The sequence below is a fragment of the Pituophis catenifer genome, unplaced genomic scaffold, assembly GCF_029215685.1.
Source record: "Pituophis catenifer annectens isolate HBS135680 unplaced genomic scaffold, rPitCat1.0.hap2 SCAF_6, whole genome shotgun sequence".
Lineage (NCBI taxonomy): Eukaryota > Metazoa > Chordata > Lepidosauria > Squamata > Colubridae > Pituophis > Pituophis catenifer.
Genome location: NW_027256886.1, coordinates 5,007,303 through 5,025,735, shown reverse-complemented (window position 1 = coordinate 5,025,735; position 18,433 = coordinate 5,007,303). Strand labels below are relative to the sequence as shown.

General features: G+C 42.3%; 1 protein-coding gene across 1 annotated transcript in view; it reads left to right on the top strand.

Annotated features, from left to right (window-relative positions):
* Positions 1-18,433, top strand: part of ECE2 (endothelin converting enzyme 2) — a 76,167-nt gene that overhangs the window by 44,686 nt on the left and 13,048 nt on the right. Inside the window, exons 10-16 of the mRNA XM_070945697.1 lie at positions 1,667-1,809; positions 10,551-10,665; positions 12,269-12,379; positions 13,755-13,853; positions 14,904-14,981; positions 16,481-16,584; positions 18,297-18,407. Coding sequence (XP_070801798.1) covers positions 1,667-1,809; positions 10,551-10,665; positions 12,269-12,379; positions 13,755-13,853; positions 14,904-14,981; positions 16,481-16,584; positions 18,297-18,407 — 761 coding nt within the window. The remainder of the gene's footprint in view (positions 1-1,666; positions 1,810-10,550; positions 10,666-12,268; positions 12,380-13,754; positions 13,854-14,903; positions 14,982-16,480; positions 16,585-18,296; positions 18,408-18,433) is intronic.

Here is an 18,433-nt window from a genome sequence, read left to right as displayed (position 1 = left end):
GGTAACGGAGCCACAACATTCTAGTCCAACCCTCTGCTTAGGCAGGAAACCCTACACCACTTCAGACAAATGGTTATCCAACATCTTCTTAAAAACAGTGTTTTACAGTGGAACAGTGGAACAGTATTCCAGTGTTGGAGCATTCACAAATTCTGGAGACAAGTTGTTCCACTGATTAATTGTTCTAACTGTCAGGACATTTCTCCTTAATTCTAAGTTGCTTCTCTCCAAAGCTGGCTGAGGAACTCTGGGAGTTGAAGTCCACAAGTCTTAAAGGAGCCAAGGTTGAAGACTCCTGTTCTAAAGAACATTCAGGATTGATTTCCTTTAGGATTGACAGATTGGATCTCCTCGCAGTCCAGGGGGCTCCCAAGAGTCTTCCCCAGCACCACAATGTGAAAACATCAATTATTCAGCTTTCCCTGCGGTCCAACTCTCCCAGCCATAAATCATTACTAGGAACAACCATAGCTTTGACTATATGGACCTTTGTCGGGAAGGTGTGCCTTTAGTTGGAGAGAATTCTAAATTGCACAGGGTTTCTACCATTCTGTCATCAGTCTTCTCTTTTTTGTCATACATGCCAAGGAAAGAGAGAGAGGGAGAGGGAGGGAGATGGGAAGATGGATGGATGGATGAATGGATGGATGGATGGACGAATGAATGTCCCAAAGGTGCTTTTTCAGGAGGCAACTGGACTTACTTTCTTTTTCTTTCTTTCTTTCTTTCTTTCTTTCTTTCTTTCTTTCTTTCTTTCTTTCTTTCTTTCTTTCTTTCTTTCCCTCCTTCCCTCCCTCCCTCTCTCTCTCTCTCTCTCTTTCTTTCTTTCTTGTTAGCGTCTCATCCAAAAAGCTTCTTCAGCTCTGACAGGATAAGTGGGGAATGGAAGGATTCGATCCTGTCAGAACTAAAGAAGCTTCTTGAATATGTTGGAAGAAATGTCCACCTGGGTTCAATTCCAAGTGGGAGAAAGACACTGGAAACATGGAGACTGCTTGGAAAAATGGTTTAATGGTGGACAGGACCACATGGGTCTTTTGGGTCCTGGGCAAAATGAGCACATAGGTGAGAGAGGGAGAGAGATTTATACCTTCTCTTGGGCCCAGCCTTAGAGCTTCCTGTTCCTGTGAGCGAAATGTATTCGGATTGGTTGTCAGACTCTCATGGGGCCATGCAGGGGCAACTTTGTAGGTTGTCTTGAGTCCCAAGCTTGGTTGAATCTTGCTGGGTGATGTAATCTTCCCAGTGCCATGTGGTAATGAGGGGTAGAGGGCTAATCCTATTATGTACTGAGGGTGAAGGTCTTTTGTGTTGTAGATAAGATGGCCCAGCCTTTTGTCTTGTAGATAGGATGGCCCAGTCTTTCAGGGGCTATTTACAAAGGTGGGGTCTGCTTTCCAAGAGCGTGTATCTCCTTTTCTCATCCAAGGAGGTATAATATTCTGCGTTTTTAATATTTCCTAGAATATTTCATTCTTCTAGGAGAAGGCTAACTTTCTACAGAGGAGAAGCAAAACGTCGTCAAAAGAAAAAACAAAGTCCAGTTGCCTCCTGAAAAAGCACCTTTGGAACAATCATGATCTGGATGATGGAGAAACTCTACAGATGAATGAATGAATGAATGAATGAATTTATTAAGATGTGAATCTCTTCATGTCTTCTCCAGGTTCTTGCCCCTGCTGTTGAGTGGCTGGACTTCATCTCATACTTTCTCGCACCACTAGAACTAACAGATGCTGAGCCCGTGGTGGTCTATGGGAAGGAGTATTTGGAGCAGGTGTCACAGCTCATCAATAACACTGACAAAAGGTATCAGAGAGAAGACATTCCATCCATCCAGTTATGACTGGGACAATGCACATTCCCAGCTTCCTGCAATTCTGGATGGAGTCCATCTTTGGACATTGAAAAGGAAGCGTTCTTGCATGTATGGCACGAAGATGGAGAACTTGGGTTGGGTAGTGCAGTGTTTCTCAACCTTGGCAACTTTAAGATGGGTGGACTTCAACTCGTGGCTGGTTGGAGAATTCTGGGAGTTGAAGTCCACCCGTCTTAAAGTTGCCAAGGTTGAGAAATGCTAGTCTGGATGCCGCTGAATGGCAGCTCTCCATTGAGCCAGTTAGCATCACCAGTGATGGGAGAAGCTGAGCATCTGGAGGGCCACCGCATTCCTAAATTATTAAATCTGTAGGTAGTGCTAGTTAAAAATTCAAAGTTTAAAAAAGCATTAGAACATCCAAAACTCATGTTTTTCTTCAATCATTTATACTCTTATTTCTTTTTTTTTTTTTTTTTTTTATTGCAAAAGTTTTACAATTACATTTTCACCCCCTTTTTCACCCCCCACCTCCCGCCCCAAACTTCCCATCCTCCCTAACCCTCCCTAACCCTCCCCCCCCAGACTTCCCTATTACTTACTCATAACTAATGACACTAATATATAAGCCTGAACCCGTCCCTCCCCCTATAAAGTTTTTCCTCTTTATCCCTTTGCATTAAAATATTTCTAATACATTATTTTCAAATAAAAGCTATTTGATACTTTCTAGTTTGATATTTGTTCTGAACATATTCTATCCACCTTTTCCATTCCCATTCATAAGTCTCTTGTGAACAATCTTTTAAATACGCTGAAATCTTCGCCATCTCTGCAAAACTGGCCATCTTCACAGTCCATTCCTCGATAGTGGGCAAAGCTTCATTCTTCCAGTATTTACCTATCAACAGTCTTGCTGCCGTTATCATATACAATATCAATTTTGTTTCACCCAATGTAAAACCCTTAACTATACCCAATAAAAACAGTTGTGGAGAAAACTGAATTTTTTTCTTCAAAACATTCTGCATGACCCACCAAATTTTTATCCAAAAAGCCTTAACTTTCCTACAGGTCCACCAAACATGATAATACGTAGCATCCAAACATTCGCATCTCCAACATTTTGGCTGAACATTAGGGTACATACATGACAACTTTTTGGGATCTAAATGCCATCTATAAAACATTTTATAGAAATTTTCCCTCAGATTCTGCGACTGTGTAAATTTAACATTCTGAACCCAAATTTTTTCCCATGTTTCCAACATGACTGGTTCTTCAAAATTTTGTGCCCACTTAATCATACAATCTTTAACTAATTCGGTTTCTGAATCCCTTTCTAGCAAAACATTATAAAGCCTTTTAATATGCATTGGACCTTTCTCTTTTATATGTCTAACCAATTCTTCCTCATGCAACATAATACCAGTTTTTTGGTCCTCTTTCCATCTCAATTGTAATTGATTATATTGTAACCAAGTTAGATTAAGTCCTTCATCCAACAGTGTCTGTAATGTCTTCAGCTGCCATCTGCCCGCATCTGTAAAAAGAACCTCTTTGTATAAAAACCCCCCGAGTGACATTATATTTGTATTCCACAAAGTATGACCAAGATCCAGCCATAGCGGTATTTTGTAATCCCATTTGAGTCGGTGCTTCTTCCAAACTCTCATCAAGGAGTCTCTAAGTATATGGCTTTTAAATACTTTATCTACTTTGTCGTCATAAAATAAATAAGCATGCCATCCAAATTCGAGATCAAAACTTTCTGCGTTTAGTATTCCAGTCTTTTTACTTCCAAACCAATCACTTGTTAAAGTTAAAGCTGCAGCATCATAATATAACTGTAGGTTTGGGAGTTTAAGGCCTCCTCTTTCTGGAACATCTTGCATAATTTTCAGTTTCACTCTCGGCTTCTTCTCGTTCCAGACAAACTTATTCACACCAGACTGCCAAACTTTCAATTGTTTATCACTTTTAAGCACCGGAATCATTTGAAACAAAAACAGAAGTCTTGGCAAAATATTCATCTTAACTGCTGCTATTCTTCCAAGTAAAGACAGTTGCAGCTTTTTCCAGGTCTCCATATCTTTCTGGACCTCTCGCCACAACACCTCATAATTATTTTGAAACAATTTCAAATTTGATTCTGCAACCTGAACTCCAAGATATTTTACCTTAGGTACAATTTCAAAACCTGCCCTCCTTTCAAGCTCATATTTACGATCTTGTGTCATATTTTTAACTATCATTTTGGTCTTTTTTGAATTCAGTCTAAAACCTGAAACTCTACCATAGTCTTGTATAATGTCATTCATCAAGATTATTGATTCCATTGGTTGTGATAGGGTAACCACCAGATCATCTGCAAATGCCTTTATTCTGTAATCCTCTTGCCTTATCATTATGCCTTTCAAAATTTTAGAATCCCGTATTGTGTTTAACAAGACTTCCAATGTTAAAATAAATAAAAGTGGGGACAACGGACATCCCTGTCTTGTTCCTTTTTCAATTTTAAACTCTGTCGTCAAACTTCCATTAATAATAATCTGTGCCTTTTGCTCTTGATAAATTGCTGAGATTGCCTGTATAAATTGGTCCCCAAAGTCCATCTTTTTTAAAGTCTTTAATAGAAAATTCCAATCCACTCTATCAAAGGCCTTCTCTGCGTCCAAAAAAGCCAGCACTGCAGGAATCTGTTTATTCTTATCAAGATATTCCAATAAGTCTATTACTTGCCTTACATTGTCCTTCATATATCTGCCTTCAATAAATCCCGCTTGATCCTCATGAATCACCTTTTGAATTACTGGCATCAATCTGTTGGCTAATACCTTCGCATAAATTTTATAGTCTGTATTCAAAAGAGATATTGGTCTATAATTCTCTGGTTTTTTAGGACCAACTTGTTCTTTTGGTATCAAAGATATATAAGCAGTTGTCCAAGATGGGGGTATTTTACCCCCTTGTTGAATGTTACAAAATAAGTCTCTAAGTTGTCCCACCATTTCAGCTTGCAAAGTTTTATAATACACTGCAGTCAGACCATCCGTGCCAGGAGCTTTGGCTGTTTTTAACTGTTTAATTGCTGCTGTTATCTCCTCCTCTGTTATGGGATAATTCATTCTTTCCTTTTGTTGATCAGTAATTTTTGTAATTCTCTTATCATTTAAATATTTTTCTATAAGTCCATTCTGCACCTCTTCTTTAGCATATAATTTAGTATAATAATCCACAAAAGCTTCTTTAATTAATTTTTGTTGAAAGATTTCTTTCCCGCCAATATCAATACTATCAATAGTCCGTATACTTTGTTTTTTCCTCAATGTGTAAGCCAACCATCTGCCCGGTTTGTTAGCGTTGCAAAATGTATTATGCTTCGCATATTGTAGGCTTGTTGCAACTTGTTCCGCCATAAGCATTTGAAATTGGTCTTTCAAAAGTTTTATAGCACCTCGAATTCTTTCATCTGTTGGGTTTTTAATAAGTAGCTGTTCTTTATTCTTTATTTCCATTTCCAACTCGATTCTTTTCTTTTGTCGGAACTGTCTGTGTTTAGAGTTCATATAGATAAGTACCCCTCTCATATAAGCTTTACTTGCATCCCAAACAATTTCAATTGGAGTACCTTTATTCAAATTTATTTCAAAAAATTCTTTCAAATGCTTTTTAAGTTCTATTATATTTTTTTCATATCTAAACAAGTTCTCATTTAATCTCCAAGAGCGTCTCTCAACCTTATCCATCTCAATTTCTATCCATACAGGGCTATGGTCAGTCAAGGTTCTTGGAAAAATCTTTGTTCTTTTGGTCTTAACAAGTAGATCATTTGACAACAGGATAAAGTCAATCCTAGAAAAAGATCTATGTCTATCAGAAAAAAAAGTGTAATCCAATACATTTGAATTATGTATTCTCCAAACATCTTTTAATTCCATATCTTCTTTCATATCAAAAAAAGTCTGTGGTAGTCTAATTCTAGACTTTGCCAAGCTCTTTTTATCTAATTTAGAATCAATTACTCCATTCCAGTCTCCCATAATTAAAATAGATCTATAGTCCCATTGCAATATTTTAGTATGTAATATCTTATAAAAATAATCCTGTTGTTGGTTGGGAGCATAAATTCCAATCAAAAGAATTGGTCCATTTGCTGTAAGCAATTCAATTGCTACAAACCTACCATCTTGATCTGCTTCTATAACTTTCGCTATTAATTTTTTATTTACATAAATAACCACACCATTCTTTTTCTGCGAAGTCGAAGATATAAAATGTACTCCTAATTTTGAGTTTATCAAATATTTTTGATCTTGAGTAGTTATATGCGTTTCTTGTAAACATATTATATCATTATTAAATTGTTTCAAATATGTAAATATTTTCTTCCTTTTCTGTGCTGAATTCAACCCATTGACATTCCAAGATAGACACTTAAAGGTCATCGGCCTCTTTCTGGAGCGCGGAGCAATATCTTTGAAGTTCCTCCGAAAGCTTCGATCTCGCTCCTCCCATAGCGCCACTCTCTTGTACGGTACTCTTAACTGCCTTCTTGTCTTGTCTTTCCTGTTGTTGTTGTTGCTGTTGTTTAAATAGCTTAGATTGAGCTCTAGTTATACGTTGATCTTTCACTTCAGCCAACTGAATCAAATCCAAAATTGGAGAAGAATCCAGCAAGGGCTCACTCAAAAAACCTCCTTCTGCACCTTGCACTGTTTCTAATTCCTGCTTAGACTGTTCTTCCAATTGCCTCTCTTCACTCTCCTTAATCTCCAAAACTGTAGATGTACGTGGAGATGGAGTTCTTTCCTTAAGTATAGTACTATAAAAATGTTGTGCCTTCTCCACGGTATTCAACCGATATCCTTCTCCCTTGTATCTAAAAATTATCCCAGCTGGTGCATCCCACCGGAAGGGTATCTGTAAATTTTTCAATTCCTTAACAAGAAAACCAAATTCTTTTCTAGCTTTCAGCATTTTAGGAGGTAATTCTTTAAAAATTTCAAGTCGTGAACCCCCCACTTGTACAGAAGTATGAAAAGATTTTTGCAGGATATGATTTCTAATTTCTCTATCAGTGAAATATATCACCACATCTCTAGGCAGTTGTCTTTGTCTGGCCACCCAAGAGTTGACTCTGTAAATTTTATCTATTTTGTGAAATACCAAATCAGGACTAGCTTGTAAAATCTTAGCCAAGGCTTCAGAGCAAACTTGTCTCAAGTCCTGTCTCTCCTCCTCTCGAATTCCCCGAAGCCGTATAGCAAATTCCATCGCCCGGAATTGTATCATAACAATCTCATCTTCAATTCTCTGCATTTTATTGTCAACTTCATCAATTTTATAATCATTGTCTTTCATCTTGACATTAACTTCTGATTTAAATTCTTCAACTTTAAAATCAACTTTCCCAATAAATTCTACCAGGCCAGACGCCACTTCTGATATTTTTTTGGTCACCTTTTTTTGATTCTGATTCACCATGTCTTTAACTTCATTAATTTCCTGCATAAATTCCTGATGTGATTTTTGAAGTTTATCATCTATCTCCTGTTGGGATTTTTGAAATTTGTCATCCAAAGTTTTAGAAATAAATTCTTTTAAATCTCCCACATCAAATTCTTTTTTCTGAGTTTGTAACTGTTGAGCAGGGGGAGGTTGCTTTTCATGTTTGTGTGTGGGGGATCCCCCCCCTGACGCCTTCCCTTCCTGCTTCTTTGAAGCCATCCTGGCTCGTGATCTAGTTTTTCTGAAAAGGGAGGTTCCTTTTCCTTTCCCTCCTGCACAAAAACTTCTAAAAAAATCCCCCAGATTTAATCAAATAAAGACTGGAATAAAGCAAAGTCCAGTATTAAAAAGGGAGAAATTATTGTTTCTCTTTTAACAAGCAGGGCAACTTTGTAACAACTTGGAAACTTTGTAACAAAACAAGATAACTTCACCAATCCACATTCACTGGCTCGTTAACTCTGAGGCTAGGCGCCATATTTTTTTCTTTTCAAAGCACTTTCACTCACTCGCATTTCTCAAATTGAAAGTCAATAAAGTGCTGATACTTGCGTTTCCAAATTTCAGGATTCAGGTAGTTTCGCTGTTTATTAAAGCCGGTTCTTTCGCTTTAAGTTTCCTGCAGCCGGCTTGTTCTGCAAAAGCAGAATCGTCCCACGTCGCCCGGAGTTTCAGCAGGCTGGAAGGGAGCCACGCCTGTTCTCTCCCCAGAAACTTCCCTGGGGGGTCACAGGGGCTCAACCAGTGCCCTGCGATCTCTCTTCTTCAATCCTTTAGGATCTAGAAGTTTTCGAGCCGCTTCTTCGTTTCGAAGCGGCTCTACAGGCGGCGGGGCTGGCGGAGCTTCAAAGAGCGCCGCCGACGCCGAAGACAAGGAAACCGGAAGTCTATACTCTTATTTCTTAATCAAATTGTTTATATATTTATATGAGAATAATAATAGAAAAAAAGGAGAAAGTAATAGCAATAATAATAATAATTACAATAAAAGAAATACAAAAAAATAAGGCAACACTAAAAGAGAAAAAGGAAAAAGGAAGAGAGTAGAAATATAACAAAAGAAGTCAAATGGATTAAAAGAGAAAATAGAGAGGGGAAAACAAACAAAGAGAAAGATACTAAAAGAAAGAAGGAGAGAGAGAGCATAGAGAAGAAGAAGAAGAAAAAAAGTATCTCCTAGCATTATTCAACCACCCAGAAACCGTCACATTCATTTAAATTAAAATATAATATTTTGTTGTCTTGTTACATAATATATTCCATTATTCCTTTCTCCAGTCTGTCCAAATATGTATCTTTTCCATTTCAATGTCATCAAGGTTATAAGTTCCACAAAGTTAATTCTGAAGCTATTCCATATATGGTATCATCATGTCCTCCTTCTATTGCCACACCCTTCTTTTGTTGCCACGTTTATTAGTTCAGGTTTCATTGTTGAAAACACAGGAAGGACACTATACGTGACGACTCCAGGGGTGGGTTCTACTTACCTTTACTACCGGTTCGCAGCGGGGCCGCGCAAAGCATTTTGATGACGTCGGGGGCAGTGGGCGGAGCCTCCCGCCAGTTTTACTACCAGTTCTATAGAACCGGTGTGAACCGGGGGCAACCCACCACTGGATGACTCCCCCGAATGCTTCCCCAGATGCCTCTCCGGATGTCAGTTCAGAGGAGAATGAACCAGTCCTAGGCATGTCAGGAGGGGAGTCGGTCAGTGGCTTCAAGCAGCCAGTTGAGAGGGATGAGAGGGTGCCATCGGCCAAATTATGTCGGCTGGCGACACCCAGGGGGAGGGCCTTCTCTGTGGGAGCCCCTGCCCTTTGGAATGAACTGCCCCCAGAAATTCGTAAAATCTCTGATCTCCGTGTATTTCGCTGTGCCCTCAAAACCATGTTGTTCCGCCAGGCTGGGCTATCAATATAAAGATTTTAATTGGTTTTAAATGGGATTTTAAATTCGGGGGTTTTATAAACTGGGCCTATTATTTAATAATTTTAATTATTTTTAAATTTTGTCTGTCTTTGTGTTTTTAATTAGGCTGTACACCGCCCTGAGTCCTTCGGGAGAAGGGCGGTATAGAAATAAAATTAATAAATAAATAAAATAAATAAATTTGGCTGAAGCCCAGCTGCAGCAGGACAGCCCTAAGGCTTCAGGTGGGGGGGGGAAATGCAGCTGTAGGCAGTCAGCGATGAGGAAGAGGAACCGTCTTCTGCACCTGATCCAAGAACACATAGGGCAGAGAAAAGGCAGGAGCAGTGAAGGTCAGCCAGATTACTTGCAAGGAGGCAGCACATTCCTATAATACTGAGAGCTATTCCGTTTAAGTAATGTATGGACCACTGCTTCACCAAACACCAACACCAGTCAACTCCACTGTTCTGCAGAGGAGCAACAAGGAGAGAGCTGGGCAGCTTTGATCTGCTCTTTCTGAGCTTAGATGCCTTTGGTAGGCCATCTTGAGACAGAATGCTGACTGGCTGGGCCTAGGCCTGGTCTAGCACAGTGAATCCTGTGTTCTCATGTTGTTGGAAAAGTGTGATGAGGCAAACGATTCAATTTTTAAGGCTTGGCATTTCTTCTCACCAATGTCCATGGAGGTTCTCAAGTCATCCAGGTCATGGTTGGTCCCAAAGGTGCTTTTTCAAAAGGCAACTGGACTTCCTTTGTTTTTTGTTTAAAGACATTTCGCTTCTCATCCAAGAAGCTTCTTCAGTTCTGACTGAATGGTGGAGGATGGAAGGATTTATATTCCTTGCAGTCCTCCGGTCGTTAGCACTCTTTCTGAGAGTTGTTCAGGCCACATAGAGGTTTATCTGTGCCCTCAGGGTTACCTGAATCGTGCGAATGGGGTGAGGAACCTTCTTGGAACTGCTGAAAGGATTTTTTTTCCCCTTGAAAATGTTTCACTTCTCATCCAAGAAGCTTCTTCAGTCCTAACTGAATTGAGTTTTCTTCTCTTCCTGCAGTTTTTAGCTTCTGGGCAACTTAAGCCATATTTTCAATGAGTTGGCCAGACTTTATTTAAAAACGGGAGTCTTGAGATATCACCCGTTGTCTGTGTGGGATGGAACATGAGGGGGTTTGAAGCAGACAGATGCCAGGTACCCTGATCAAATATAGGCCTCGAGATTAGCCTGTCCTTACACAACTTTACGCACTCTAAATAAGCCGTTGTGGAGGCCAGAGTGATCATTTATTTGTTCGTGTCCTTTCTTTTTAGTGTTTTGAACAATTACATGATTTGGAATCTGATCCAGAAAACAGCTTCCAGTCTCGATCAGCGGTTTGAAACGGCCCAGGAGAAGCTGTTGGAGACGTTGTATGGTACCAAGAAGGTAAGCAGATGCTTTAGATCAGCGATTCCCAACATCGGCAGCTTTAAATTGGGTGGACTTCAACTCCCAGAATGCCCCAGCCAGCCTTGGGAACTCCATATTGGGAACTCAGCGGTATTTCCCAACCTTGGCAACTTTAAGACTTGTGGACTTCAACGCCCAGAATTCCTCAGCTAGCCATTCTGGCTGGGGAATTCTGGGAGTTGAAGTCCATCTTTATCTTAAAGCTGCCAAGGTTGGGAAACACTGCTTTAGAGCCACGGTGGCACAGTGGTTCGAGTGCAGTACTGCAGGCTACTTCTGCCGACTGCTGGCTGCCTGCAATTTGGCAGTTCAAATCTCCCCAGGCTCGAGGTTGACTCAGCCTTCCATCTTTCCAAGGTCGGTAAAAGGAGGACCCAGATTGTTGGGGGCAATAGGCTGACTCTGTAAACTGCTTAGAAAGGGCTGTAAAGCACTATGTGAAGCAATATATAAGTCTAAGTGCTATGGCTATTTAGAACAGGGGTCTCCAAACTTGGTAACTCTAAGACTTGTGGACTTCAACTCCCAGAATTCCCCAGCCAGCATGGAATTCTGGGAGTTGTAGTCCACAAGTCTTAAAAGTTAGAGACCCCTGCTTTAGGGGAATGAAACAGACAATTTTTTTTTTTTAATTTGATTTATATGCCGCCCTTCTCCGGAGACTCAGGGCGGCTTACAATGCGCTAAGCAATAGCCTTCATTCTTTTGTATATTTTTATACAAAGTCAGCTTATTGCCCCCACAACTGGGTCCTCAATTTACCTACCTTAGAAAGGATGGAAGGCTGAGTCAACCTTGAGCCTTGGCGAGATTTGAACCTGCAGTAATTGCAGGCAGCTGGTCTTAATAACAGGGTGCCTTAGACCACTGTACTACCAAGGCTCTATTGGGGATGCCTTTTTCTGGGCAGGACCAGTAACAGCTTCCAATTTGCAAACCAGGGGAGATCTTGGTACCTGAAGTCCATTAGCTTGGTGATCTGAAAACTAACCACTTTTGACCCGAGTTGGGATCTTCTGCATACTGTGAGGAATCTTCCTTGGATGAGGATCCACCACTGTTTAGTTCAGGGGTGTCAAACTGGATTTCTTTGAGGGCCAGATCAGCATTGTAGTTCCCTTCCGTGGGCCGGCAGGGAGCGGGGAGGGAGAGACGGGACGAATGCCACCTGCAGGACCCTGCCAGCCAAAATGGGGCATGGGAGGGGACTGCGTGTGTCCGCTCCCCATGCCTCGTTTTCAGCCTCCCTGGCCTCCTGCAGCATTCTTCCGGCTGAAAATGGCTGCACAGAGGCCTCACAAGGCCCATTTTTGGCCAGCAGAGTGCTGCTGGAGGCCACGGAGGCCCGTTTTGGCTGGCAGAGACACCATAGGCCGGTCCTTCACTGTTTCCAGGGTGGCCCTGCAGGCCAAATTTAAGCACCCTGCTCACCGGATCTGATCCACAGGTCTTGAGTTTGACATCCCTGGTTTAGTTCCTTCATAGAACATAGATCCTTAACTCAACTTGTCCTCTAAAACTCTGTGGCTCTACTTTCCTTTGGGCCTCACTCTCGTTCTTTCTTTCTCTTTTTCTGGAGTCCTGCACACCTCGCTGGCAAACGTGCATTTCTAACACGGATGACACTTTGGGTTTTGCCCTCGGGGCCCTATTTGTAAAAGCCACGTTCGACCGGCACAGCAAGGAGATTGTGAGTATCTTCAGCCAGGTTGGTGAGATCCCACTCCTGGGTTTACTTCTCAAATAGACGTAGGTCCATCACAAATGCACAGGTTGAAAGTTGCCTCCCTGCTTACGTATTTGGAAAGCAGCAGAGAAGAGGGAGGCAGCGCCAACATCAGAGAAGGGAAGGGGTAAGACTAGGGGTGAAATCCAGCAGGTTCTAACAGGTTCTGGAGTGGAAATTTTGAGCAATTCCGAGAACCGGCAAATGCCACCTCTGGCTGGCCCCAGAGTGGGAAGGAATGAGAATTTTGCAGTATCCTTCCCCTGGAGTGGGGAGGGAATGGAGATTTTGCAATATCCTTCCCCCAAGATTGGGGAGGGAATGGGGATTTTGCAGTATCCTTCCCCTGGATTGTCCCAATTGGACAATCTCCAATCTCCAATTGGAGATTGTCCCCTATACCTGTGGCAAAAGGGTCATAAAATTAGATATGCCTCACTTAACGACCATCTTGCTTAGCAACAGACATTTTTGTCCTAATTGTGGTTGTGAGTCAAAGACTACCTATATCGATGTGTAGGGGATAAAATGTTCCTTTTACATCAGTAACTACGGAAGTTCAGAGGGTTCGGGAGAACCTCTAGCTAAGATTTTATGCAGTTCATAGAAACCCCTAATCCTACTCTTGGCTGGCCCCTCCGTCCATCCATCCATCCATCCATCCATCCATCCATCCATCCATCCACCCACCCACCGACCCACCTACCTACCTACCTACCTACCTACCTACCTACCTACCTATGTACCTACCTATGACAAGTGTGGTACTGTAAGCTTTTGCTCCCAAGTTTTGATCACGTGATCGTGGGGATGCCTCAAAGATCGCAAGCATGAAAAAACGGTCATAAGTCACTTTTTCAGTGCTATTGTCACTTCGGTCACTAAATGAAATGTTATAAGCTGAGAACCACCTGTCTTAACTCTTTCACATCCAGATTTCTTGAGAGGGGTTTTTTTTTGGTTTTTTTTTTTTGTTTTTGCTTTTCTATGAAGGAACGATAATCAATGAATGAAAAATATACGGCAGTTGAGTGGTGGAATTCACTGCAGATGCTGTTGAGGTTTTTAAGACGAGGCTGCAATAGGGAAGATACAGCATCAAAGATTTTAGCCATCCTTCATTGGGCTTTGAAATGGACTGGATCAGTGATTCTCAACTTTGGCTAATTGAAGATGTGTGGACTTCAACTCCCAGAATTCTCCAACCAGCCATGCTGGGAGTTGTAGTCCACACGTCATCAACTTGCCAGGGTTGAGAAATACTGGACTAGATGGTCTCTAAGGGTGTAGTTCTTTGACTGCATATGAACCTCTTGTTCCTCTCCATCCTTACCTTCAGGCTGAGAACATGATCGCCGAAATCCGTGCAGCCTTTCAAGACTCACTAAACAACCTTGACTGGATGGACAAGAAGACAAAGCAAGCAGCGAAGGAGAAGGTGATTCTGATATGCATTTATGTTAGAATTTGGATACCAAATAATGGTCCTATTGTTGTGAAACATTTGTGGGATAAACTGTACCCTTTTTTTAAAAAAAGGATTACTTCTCTGCAGGGGGTTTTGACTTGCGATCATCAGTCACAATTCTCATACCCGTATTTGCTAAATTAAAGCATTTGTCTGTCTGTCTATCTGTCAGTCTCTCCGTCTGTCTGCCTATCTGTCAGTCCATCCATCCACCCATCCATCCATCCATCCATTTATCAATCAATCAATCAATCAATCAATCATCTATATCATCTATCTATTTATTCATCCATCCATCCATCTTTCTTTCTATCATCTATATATCCATCCATCCATCTATCTATCAATCATCTATATCATCTATCTATTTATTCATCCATCCATCTAGCCATCATTCTTTCTTTCTTTCTTTCTATCTATCATCTATCTATCTATCTATCTATCTATCTATCTATCTATCTATCAATCAATCATCTATATCATCTATCTATTTATCCATCCATCCATCCATCTAGCCATCTTTCTTTCTTTCTATCATCTATCTATCTATCTATCTATCTATCTATCTATCTATCTATCATCTATATTATCTATCTATCTATTTATCCATCTATCCATCCGTCCATCCATCGATCTATCTATCTATCTATCTATCTATCTATCTATCTATCTATCTATCTATCTATCTATCTATCTAATCCATCTATCCATCATCCATCCATCCATCCATCCATTTATCCATGTTTCTATCTATCTATCTATCTATCTATCTATCTATTTATCTAATCAGTGGAACGACTTGCCTCTAGAAGTTGTGGGTGCTCCAACACGAGGTTTTTAAGAGACCGGACGGCCATTTGTCCAGAACGGTCTCCTGCTTGAGCAGTGGGTTGGACTAGAAGACCTCCAAGGTCCCTTCCAACTCTGTTATTCTGAAAGTCCTCTTCACTGGGGTTCCTTGCATTCTTGCAAATTGAGAGTTTCAGACAGGTTTTTTTTTTTCTTTTCTTTACTATACAGGCTGATGCCATCTATGACATGATTGGCTTCCCCGAGTTCATCCTTGACAACAAGGAGTTGGATGATGTCTATGATGGGGTAAGAACCTAGGACAGCAGCATGAAAGGCATGGAAATTGCTCAGGGCCCGGTGGTCTCAGAGAAATAAGAGAAGCTGCTCCAGTTTTTATTAGCATGATACCGGGGGTCCAAACATTGGGTCAAAAGTAGGTGGTTCAGCTTGTTGTTTCGTATACTGTGTGTGAAGCCAGGTTTTGTGGTTTGTTCACTGTCGCATGGCTTAATGGTAATTTTGCACAACACGGACTAAAACGGCTTGGAGATAATTTGTGGGATCCCTGTGTTGTAAGAAACCAGCTATTGCAGGGATGTCCAGTCTTGGCCACTTTAAGACGTGTGGACTTCAACTCCCAGAATTCCTTAGCCCGCATGGCATGACTGGCTACGGAATTCTGGGAGTTGAAGTCCACAGATCTTAAAGCAATCAAGGTTGGACACCCCTGAGCTATGGTTTTAACAAGCTGCATAGACCAAGACGTCTTCTGACCAATTTCTTAAGGCCTAGGACAGTGATGGTTAACCTTCTTGGTGCTGAGTGCCCAAAGCGTGTGCGTAAATGCACGTGCGAGTGCCCAAACCCCCTACAGTTCAAAGCGAGCACCCCCCACTCATGCGCCCCACCCCCACGCATGCATGCGCATCCACCGTGCATACGCCCCGTGCCCCCCTGTGCCCAGTGGTGGGATTCAAGTAATTTAACAACCGGTTCTCTGCCCTAATAATTTCTTCCAACAACCAGTTTGCCAAACTGCTCAGAAAGTTAACAACCGGTTCTCCCGAAGTGGTACGAACTGGCTGAATCCCACCACTGGCTGTGACCCATTTTGTCTTCCAGGTTGTTGCAGGAGGCTTTCCAGAGCTCCCGTGCCTCGTTTTAGGCCTGGAAAGCCTCCTGCACCAACCTGGAAGCCAAAATGGGGCGGGAAGGGGCCACGTGTGGCCCCCAGTGCCACGTTTTGGGCCTGGAAAGTCTTCTGCACCAACCTGGAAGCCAAAATGGGACACGGAGCACGGTGCAAGGCCCCCAGTGCCCCGTTTTGGGCCTGGAAAGCCTCCTGCACCCACCTGGAAGCCAAAACAGGACCCAGGGGCACGGTGCGAGGCCCCCCGTGCCCCGTTTTGGTCCTGGAAAGCCTCTTACCACCACCCCCGCACATGTGCCTGACCCCCCTGCGCAAGCACACATCCCCCACATGCGCTCCGCCCCCATGCATGCGTGGCAGAGACCCAAAGACCAGCTGGCCGGCGGGAGGCACACACACATGTGAGGGGGAGCTGGGCTGGGGCGATAGTTGGCGTGCCCGCAGAGAAGGTTCTGCGTGGCACCTGTGGCACATGTGCCAGAGGTTCGCCATCATGGGCCTAGGATGATATGTGAATAATTCGTGCTTTTTTTTTTCTTCAGATTGTATTTATTAGAAATGCTAGACTTTCTGCATTAAAGGCATGTTATTGTGCAATGGCGGTTTCCCCCTTGTAAGACTGAAACGTGTTTCTTCTTCTTCTTCTTCTTTCCAGTATGAGGTCTCGGAAGACTCTTTCTTTCAGAACATGTTGAATTTCTACAACTTCTCTGCCAGGTTTATGGCAGACCAACTGAGGAAGCCTCCCAACCGGGACCAGTAAGGATCCCCTTTTTCCCAGTCATGGCATAAGATAGAGTTCAGGAGTGAGGATGAAGGAATGCCCTCGATTTGACACAACAGTGCAAGAGGAAGGGGTAGACAATCCGTAGGCCAAAATCCAACACAAAAAGTCAGTAGCAAAAAAAGCCCAAAATCCATCAGAGAAAGTCAGGATTCAGAAAAATAAAAAGTTCTAGAATCTGTGTTAAGATTCAGAAGATTAGGCACCCAAAGCATGAATCAAGTTCTGGCACAGGTTAGTTAGTTAGTTAGTTAGTTAGTTAGTTAGTTAGTTAGTTAGTTAGTTCAATGAATCAAAAAGGAATTGGGTATGGGTAGTCTAGAGAGAAGAAGGACTAGTGGGGACATGATAGCAGTATTCCAGTATTTGAGGGGCTGCCACAAAGAAGAGGGGGTCAAGCTATTTTCCAAAGCACTTGAAGGTGGGACAAGAAAGAATGGATGGAAACTAATCAAGGAGAGAAGCAACCTGGAATTAAGGAGAAACTTCCCAACAGTGGGGACAATTAACCAGTGGAACAGCTTGCCACCAGAAGTTGTGGGGGGCTCCATCACTGGAGGTTTTTAAGACGAGACTGCACAGCCACTTGCCTGAAATAGTACAGGATCTCCTGTTTGAGCAGGGTGTTGGATCAAGGTCCCTTCCAATTTATATTCTGTCCAGTTCACAATCCAAATTACTACATTACTGAGATTAGTTGTTTGTTTGTTTAACTGTGAGTTCTAGTCCCACCTTAGGCATGAGAGCCGCTTGGATAAATTTGGGCCTGTCACTCTCTTTGAGCCCACCCCACCCAACAGAGGTGTTGTTATGGGGAAGGGACAAGGAGGAAAGGGTATTAGGTAGGTTCTCCACCTTAAATTATCTGTAAAGTAATAAAGACGGGATTAAAAAATCTAATAAATAAACAAATAAAAATAACGCATGTAGAAAGTTAGCAGACACCATTGGGAGCTTAACCCCTTTTTCAGCGGCAAATGATGTGGGGGTTTGGTGCAGGGGTGAAATGCTTCCGGTTCGGACCAGATCACGTGATCCGGTAGCGATGGCGGCGGGTGGTTCAGAGAACCGGTAGCAAAAATCCCTGCGGTCCCCCCCCCCCCACCATGCCCAGCTGAGCCGCGCGATCATCAGAGGCTTTTTTTTTTTACTTTTAAAAGCATTTTTTCTACAACCTCTTCCGACGAAAAAATGCTTTTAAAAGTAAAAAAAAAAAAAAAGCCTCTGATGATCGCACGGCTCAGCTGGGATCGTCAGAGGCTTTTCAAAGCATTTTTTCTGCAACCTCTTGGCCAAAGAGGTGGTAAAAAAAAAATGCTTTGAAAAGTCTCTGACGTTCCCAGCTGAGTTGCCTGATCGGCAGAGGCTTTTCAAAGCATTAGAAAAAATGCTTTGAAAAGTTTTTTTTAAAAAAGTTGGCCACGCCCACCCAGTCACATTACCCCCCCCCACCAAGCCACGCCCACAGAACCGGTAGTAACAAATTTTACATTTCACCCCTGGTTTGGTGTGTCCCTTCTCAGCAAGAACGAGACCAGGCTTTTAAAGTAGGACCAGCCAGAAAGAGTGGCATTAAGGCATCCTCCAGAAAGGACCACTTCACAGTTTTGTGCTAGGCATACCTGTGCCTAAACAGAGCCAGCTCTGCCCCCAAATAGTTGACGTTTTGTGGGTTTTTTTTTTTCAGGTGGAGCATGACCCCCCAGACTGTCAACGCTTATTACCTGCCTACCAAGAACGGCATCGTCTTTCCCGCAGGCATCCTCCAGGCTCCATTCTACGCTCACAACCATCCCAAGTACGTGGGGGTGCAGGGTTGATTGG